We start from the raw sequence: 8,069 nt of genomic DNA, 5'->3' as shown, positions 1-8,069 counted from the left end.
ATTTCCTCCATGATTTCTCTGGTTTCTTGTGGAGGCACAGGTCACTGCTCTCACCGCTTGTCCTTCCTCTCCGTCTCTTCTGTGCTCTCTCCATTTAAAAAGGTGCCTCTCTGTCTTGGGCCCGTTCCAAAACTTTAAAAGTTTGTTTTCACTTTTCAAGTGGGAACTCCCCTCATCCAGCACACTGTCCAAAGCCCTCAGGCCAAATCTGGGAAACGAAGCCAAATCTGTGGGACAAAGTCATACTAAGAGCAAAACAGTGAACTCCATAACGTGTTTCCACATTAGCTCAAACGAGTGAACACGGCGCAGATAAATCTACAGTAATTTACACTTCATCGGAGCATTTCAAAGCTGCATTCCTGCAGGCGTCCACCAGATTTGTTGCATCACTGTTCATACAAACAAAACATAAAGCATTGTGTCAGCAAAGGCTTGATTAGAGGCGTTATTATGTGGATGGATGGATGGAGGGTGAGCAGAGTACACAACACGGGAGCTACAACTGTGTGCACTTATGAAATCTCATTATCACTCACTCTCTGAGTCTTATCTCTTGGAAGAACAGCTGAGAGATGTCAAATCAATCAGCTGCAATTTTAATAATCACTAATCTATAATTAATTACTTTGGCTGGCTCTAGAGCCAGAATGGATTCAGAGGTCGGGCATCATTGTGGCAGCGATAACATGCAGAGCCAGAATATTTCTCACATAGACTCATAGTTAATCGTAGTTAATTAAGAGTTTATTTGGTCTAAATGAGTATTAATGATTATTGGAGCAGTGGAAAGACTAACAGAGACTGTTTTGCCGAGTTTGATTTTGATCCTGTCTACTTTGAATGAAAATGTGCATCTGTCAGTCAAAAGATCTGGACTATTGAATTGTTCTACATCGTCAAGTGATTTAAATTGAGTGGTAAGAAGCATGTGCACTGAAGAATAGCCTTCACTACACATCACCCCCACTGGATTTATAATGAACCGCATTAAACTTGAGTTTGCTTCGACCACAATCTATGAAACCACATTACTCTCTGCTGTTTTATGACACAGAGACGTACTTCTGTGGTTATTTCGGCAAAAGTAACACAAAACACACTGCACAGAGAGTAATATTGTAACTTATTACTTTCAGATCAAATTAACTAGTTATATGCATTTTACATTTTGAATAACTTCCCCAAAGTGATGTGAACATGAACATAAAGTCCTAAAGAACAATGTCATGAGAGTTGGACAAACTGATGAAGATCATGTGATCTGACTGAAACCTGCACAATGGCTTATTAAATGGACCTGGTAGAAATATTTGGGGGTTTTAGATTGGCAGCTTTACACATGAATGATTAACTGTTAGCATTCATTTTGTCACCTGGCCACAAATAAGGGCAGTGTTAGCATTAATGAACACATTGTCGAGGCCACACAGGACTGCATGATGCACGGTTGAATGTATTTTTGTTGTATGTTTTTGCTGTTTTTTTTATGAGGTGTTGCAAAATGCGTGACGCCAGACTTGTTTAAAATTGTATTTGTACTTTCTCCTTCATCCTTAAGGCCATAAAGTTGACTGACAGATGTTTTAACATGCAGATGTTTCTGACTTGCTTCTTGCCTCTGAGCACTTGTTCGTTTTTGTTTCCATTGTAGCAGAAGACCTGTCATCTTTCAACAATTCAGTGACTCTGATGTCAGACTCTGAATATGATATTCACTGTAAATCAGGTTGAGAGGCTGACAAGACAAGAAGAAAACATTCAGTTCACTTCAGTGATACGTGACAGCCTTGTAGGTGTGTCACATCCACAGACAAAGGTAGACTGACAGAATGTGGGACACACTGTGGAGAAGGGAATGTTGTTTTCCCTCATCTCAGCTGACCCGACATTAAGTAAATAGAGGAGAGAAAAAAAATGGGGGTCTGAATGGGTGTTTTCACTCCCCATTCCAACTCTTTTTACGAGGAGTTTAAATTTCAGGCCCGGGGGTCATGGCCCCACCGTTCCAATCCTGTTGAGAGGAGGTGGGGCGGGGAACCTGTCGCCGAGAATAAAAGGCCCGTCGGCTGAAGAGGTGCAGGCGTGCTCATACCCCTGTCTGCTGGACGCCTCCAGCCGGCCGGGCCAGCCAGCTGCCTTGGGGAGATCCCAGGTGGCAAATATCCTCCCTGCTGAGGGGAGGGAGCATTAGATCCCGCCCCGTGGAGGTCAGGAAATCTGTCGAGTCAAGAGTAGCCAGAGCGAGCTGGTTTTGGTGACCAGTGAGGCATAACTTTAAAGTTTCTGGCACCCCATTAACAGCAGGATGGGACGGTCCAGCAGCACTTTAAGGGCCCTCGGCGTCTTGTCCTCTTTCACCTCACACCAATACTGACTTACAGCAGCCACAGCTGGACAGCCTGCTCTCCTCAACATTCCTCTGGTTTATGGTGATGCTGCAGTGTGTGAAAGTCAGCAAGAGCTTTGCGGCTGCAGCTGAATAGTCTGTGTGTTAATTGTTTGTGTGTGCACACACAGGTCTTGAAAGGGTCCCTGGTGGCTACAGCAATGAAACAAGATCTGCCACAGAGTTGAACAGGTGAGGAGAAAGAAGAAATACACAGTGGAGAGATGGGAAGAGACAGCAAAGTAGAAAGACAAAGGGGGAAGGAGAGCAGAGGAGTGGGAGAGGGAGAAAAGTGAGAGTGAGTCTGAGAGGGACACAGAGTGGGACAGACATAAACACACAAGAGAAGAGGAGAGTACATTAGGGAGGAAGTCCGGTGGCTGGAGGACTGAAAAATGATTTCCTCTGGCTCTGCAGGTAGGAGATACAGAGTACAGAGCAGTAGAGGAAATCCCCTTCTTCACGCTCCTCCGCTCCATCCCTCCTTCATCTTTACTGTGAGCTTCCTGCAGTTTGTAACACACTAAGTGACACGCAGACAGTACCTGATGTACGCTGCATAACATGAGGCCCCCTCGACTATAAGTAGGCTTGGAAAAGCCATCTTATGAGGACGTTCAGGCCACCTCGCTGTCATATTTTAATAAAATGATGGATGAAAAGTACTGTCTATTGAGATAAAGCAGAAAGACTAAATACATCAAAAATATTTACTATATATATATATATATAGAGACTGAAAATTTACAGTGTACAGAAATATGTACAAAAAGACACATACAAAACAAACACTGCTGAGCTGTTTGGGGGAAGATACATCCAGTCGCTCCACAGAAGCAGTCAAAAGATGCAAACAACATGCACAGGCAAATATCCATTACAAACTTATTTATTAAGTTGCAGAAAGCCATTTTAGAACTGTATATAAAAAAGAAACAGTAACACTTTTGATCACGTTCATTTCCACGGATGATGGTGAAATGCTAAAATAAAACAAAGGGTTTATAAATACAATGATGGATGATAAAAGTGGATACATTCGGCTTTAATATGAACAGATTATCGGGCAGATGCGATGTGGGTCCAAACCATTTGAACTCCTCCAGCATTCAGAAAAAAAAATCAAAACCTAGAAAGAAAAAAAGGAGTACTCTAAGGATCTGCTTAGTCTCAAAGCTTTAAAGACTGTACCGGTGGTTTGGCGTGTTTCATTTTAGCACTCTGTCGACAGATTGCACACATTTTATATTATATCCAAAACACACAATCAGATTTTACACTGATTTTCCGCCTTCAGTGCAGCTGCTGGTTTCAAATTATTTCAGTGTGCTGTGACGATCTCTCTTCGGCAAATTGAACTGTTTGTTAAAAGGTCCAGTGTGTAGGATTTAGTGGTACCTGGCAGTCAAGTTGCAGATGGCAACCACTTGGTCAATTACTTTCCTCTCCTTCCAAGCATGTAAGAACAACTCAGTGATGGTGGTTCAAACGGTGAACTCCGCTCTCTCTGTAGATTTAAAGGGCTCATTTTAAAGGCAAAGAAACACAACAATTATTGTACTTACTTATTTTTTGTACGTACTTGCATATGAAAATTTGACTTAACTAATTTTATACTGATTAATATTATGCAATTCCTGCCAATAGATACTTCTAAATCTTCTTACACACTGGATCTTTAAACACAATCTATGCCAGTCTCCTTTGTGATGTCAGGGTCCTGCTGCAAACTCTCACTTGCTGGTGCATTCAAGGATGTCCCAACATTCAAGCATTAAAGAGGTACTCCAGTGATTTAGCATTGCACTTCTATAAAGTTGGGGGCCTAAACATACAGATTAAGGAAAAAATAATCATTGCAATTGTAGCAGCAGAGAGCAACATGTCCCCAGTTATTGGTCAAGATCTAAAAACACCAGATCCTACATTTTCTCAGACTTATAAAAGCTCCTCCAGAGCCACAGAAGACATTATATAACTGTTTTAGCAAGCTTACTCCTTGTGACGACTAAACTGAACTTGTTAAACTGGTGAAGTGCCTCTTTTATAGTAAGCTGCCAAAAAACAGTTAAAAAAAATAAAATAGTACTGATGAAAAATGTTGCAGTGAACGTGTAGTTTATGGGCTAAAACAAACAAAACCACCAGTATGAGGCTTCAAGTCTTCCAAGACTGTATATAAAGCACAGATATGAAATGGACTGGTCCCAAATCACACACATGGAGGAGTGACCCATCCTGACCTCGAGCTAATTGTGCATACTGGATCAAGCTGCAGTTACTCCCCCCACGTGTCAAACTCCTCGCTACAGTTTCCAGGTGATGAGGTGTAAGGCACTGAGAGCGCCTCGTGATAGTGCAATGGTCAGCTGCTCCCTATACCTTTGCTCTAATAATAAAAATAAAAAAAAAAGTCCCAAACAGAGCTTAGTTTCCAAAAAGTCATCCATTCCTTCGAACCCAGCGGACCCGCTCTGTGGGGACTGGGTAGGACAAACTGCTGCACAATCCCAGCAGCGTTTGTGAAAACTAATCAAGAGAAAGAACACGTGATGGAGCAATGTAACAGATGCAACAAGAGCAGCTTACTGATTGAGAGTAATGCAAGAGAACCTGTGTGTGTGTGTGTGTGTGTGTGTGTGTGTGTGTGTGTACACAATGTACAGTAAATATGCACTTCCAAAGAAGAAAAAGAGGTGAAACCTTCCATTGAATTGTCATTTGACAAATGAAAAAACAAACTGTAAAATAAACTTCTGCTTTGGTAAAGCAGAGTTTAAATGCACCATCACTATGTAAAGCTGATTATCGCATTCATTTGATAAAATGACAAAAACAAAAAAAAGCAACCAGATGTGACATTCTCAGCAGAGGGAGAAGCAAAAGATTTGATTGTGTAATACTGAACTCTTTCTACGCTAATGAAGTGCTGAAATACTGAAAAGCATGTGAGCAGAGCGTTCATCTGCAGAGGCCTGATGAGCACTGTGAGTTCGACACTGAGCGTGGCAATTATCACCTCATTGGAAATCGTAAGAAATTTCCATTGTCCGTCATCACAAAATAGCACATGTATTGTGTCAACATAAACTGAAGAACATCAAGAACAGACATAGATGGCTGCAGACTAACAACATTTAACAAAGAGCCAATTCAAAGTAGATTCGTTAATGGATTCAATCACAACACTGCTTCTGCCACAAAGTTTAAAAGATGACGCAGTCTCTGAGGAAGCACGTGGCGGTGGATTTGAACGAAACACAGATTCAGAACAGAAAGCAGGCCTGCCTGTGACCAAAACACTGGGACTTTGTAACAAAATAAATAATTAAAATTAACCTAAAAACAAAAATATATATATTTATATTCTACAATCCGAGATTTCACCATTTACTGAAGAAACAAAAAAAAATCTGCAGCAACAGGAGGTTGGAAATACAGAATGACCGGGGCAGGACACGTTACTGTATGACTACGCTGCAGCCCGGAGGCTTACAGCTGATGTGAAGTGATGAAGTCAGTACCACAACATGAATGAACAGAGAGGAGGGTTAAGATACAAGAGAGAGAGAGAGAGACATTTAACTCTTAGGCTCACCTGCCAGAGCTGCTAAAACTAGAGGAGAAATGAAAAGTCCCACAAAAATAATTTAGACCGACCAAAATAATTCACACACATTTCTCCTGATGCGTGCTTTTTGTTACTTAGTGGAAACTCTTTCACAGCTAAAGTAATATTTAACAAAAGAAAAAAAAAAAAACTAAACAGATTCATAGTTTTAATGGAAAACTTAAATCAGTTTAAAATAATTTATTTGTATTAATCTTTATTTTTTTGGTGACTTTTCAGCCACGTGGATAACTACCCATCAGGAAAACACACAACTACTCAGTGTAGTCGGCTTTACAAGCATTAAACCTGATTCATAGCCACTAATACAATTTATTTCACAGAGCAAAAACTGAAGTCTGTATCCCTAAAAACACTGAAATATTAGTATCTCGAAGTGAATCAAGTCTGTGTGGAAGGTGACCCTCTCTGATTTATCTGCTGTCTCTAACTGGCTTGGCGAGTGTTAATTTTGGACCCTGGACAGAGTAAAAAAGAGAATGAATGAATGGACAAATGGCAGGTGGGGGATGGGAGTGGAGAGGGTGCGGTGCTGCAGCTTGTTAAAAAGCACAGTAAAAATCTTTGATATTTACACTGAGGATAGTGAATACATTCAGGCAGCAAAAAGGAAGAGGAGGACGACCTCTCCCCCTGTACGAGGTACGTTTGGCACTGCTAATACTCGAACTCCATCCCCGCACGCGCTCTGTTACAGTCTCTCCTGTTCATTTCCTTTCTCTTCTGTCCCTGTCTGGGGGGGTGGGGGGGGGCAGTTGAAGTGGTAAACGTTGAAGCACGGGGCCGGCACGACTTTCCTGCGACTGTCTCTTGATAAAGACCGGGCAGATCCAGTCCTCCTCTTGCCCGTCCCCTCCCTGCTTCAATCAGCAGGAGTCTTTGGTTCAGAAGGCACATGTGTGCATCTCTCCACAGAAACCCTCCTTTATCTTTTTTTTTCATTTTTTTCCATTTTATTTTAAATAATCTCCTTTGATATGAAACCCAGACAGTGTGCAGGCCACCCGGTTTCTAAGGGTTCTTTCTCCCAGAGTCGATCAGTTTCCCCGTTTCCTGTTTAGTAGTCCTTTGGGAAAGGCAGGAGGAGACTGTGGGTGGGTGTAAACTCAGATACCGTTGGTCAGGTCTGTGATGACGTTGGCCTTCACCAGCTTGTGGAGGAATTCCTTCTCCTTGGATATGTTGTGTGTCCATGACTGTGGGAGAATGAGAAGGGGGAAAAAAAAAGAGATTCAGGGTGACATGAAAAACAACCTGTGATCATTGTGAGACACTTGAGAGCGCTTACTCTAAAAGCATTTCTATATGCACTAAAACCTGTGGGTTAGGTTAGGATTTTCTTATTCCCAGTGTCTATATGCGTAGGTGTTTATGCGTGCATATATATATGTGTAAAGCCACACTGGGTAAGTCTTCCTCCCTGCTGTGCTATGAGGATTCAGTCCAGTGGGCCGACATGTAATGAGAGCCGGTGGTTCCTGTGTGGTGCTTTGGGATGTGGAGTCTAAAGAACAGCCAGAGAGCAGATGAAGGAGGCAAAGGGTGGAGGAAGAAACATACAGGAGGGAATAGGTTGGAGGTTGAACCCTGCAGCTGCCTCTAGTCTATGCTGCTGGTTCAAGACTCTCCTACAGACTATAGGTCTGTCTGGCCCGGACCTCCTACCACTATAAGATGGGTCACAGCAGGACCACAAGGAACAATGAGCTACAGTTTAACTGGATATTAACATAAGAAACAGGGCTGTGAAGTTCAACTGAAATCCAACAATCCATTCTTGGAAAGAAAAAAGGAGGCCTCTGGAAATACATTAGAGCCTCAGAGTGTTTGGAACGACAGGCTTGTGTTGGTGTGTGATTGACAGCTGAGCTGGGAGAGGAACAGATACACAACATCAAAAAAATTAAGTGCTGCTGAATATAGTTTACAAGATTTGTCCAGTTTATGTTAGCAGTGATGTTGAAGAAAAAGAACCAGCACCATTTAGCATCTAAACTGTGAGAGCAGGTTCTTTTTTGTTTGTTTTAAAGATATTTTTCGGCCTTTTTG

The 8,069-nt window shown here is 42.0% G+C and overlaps 1 protein-coding gene across 8 annotated transcripts in view; it reads right to left on the bottom strand.

Moving 5' to 3' along the window:
• Positions 1–3,262: 3,262 nt before the first annotated feature.
• st3gal3b (ST3 beta-galactoside alpha-2,3-sialyltransferase 3b) overlaps positions 3,263–8,069 on the bottom strand; it is a 55,373-nt gene continuing 50,566 nt past the window's right edge. For all 8 annotated transcript variants that reach the window (XM_019259047.2, XM_027285051.1, XM_019259046.2 and 5 more), the window contains one exon: positions 3,263–7,216. In XM_019259047.2, the coding sequence (XP_019114592.1) occupies positions 7,127–7,216 (90 nt within the window). In that variant the 3' untranslated portion in view covers positions 3,263–7,126. The remainder of the gene's footprint in view (positions 7,217–8,069) is intronic.

The sequence above is a fragment of the Larimichthys crocea genome, chromosome XII (assembly GCF_000972845.2).
Source record: "Larimichthys crocea isolate SSNF chromosome XII, L_crocea_2.0, whole genome shotgun sequence".
NCBI lineage: Eukaryota > Metazoa > Chordata > Actinopteri > Sciaenidae > Larimichthys > Larimichthys crocea.
This window is presented reverse-complemented; position numbering and strand designations above follow the sequence as displayed.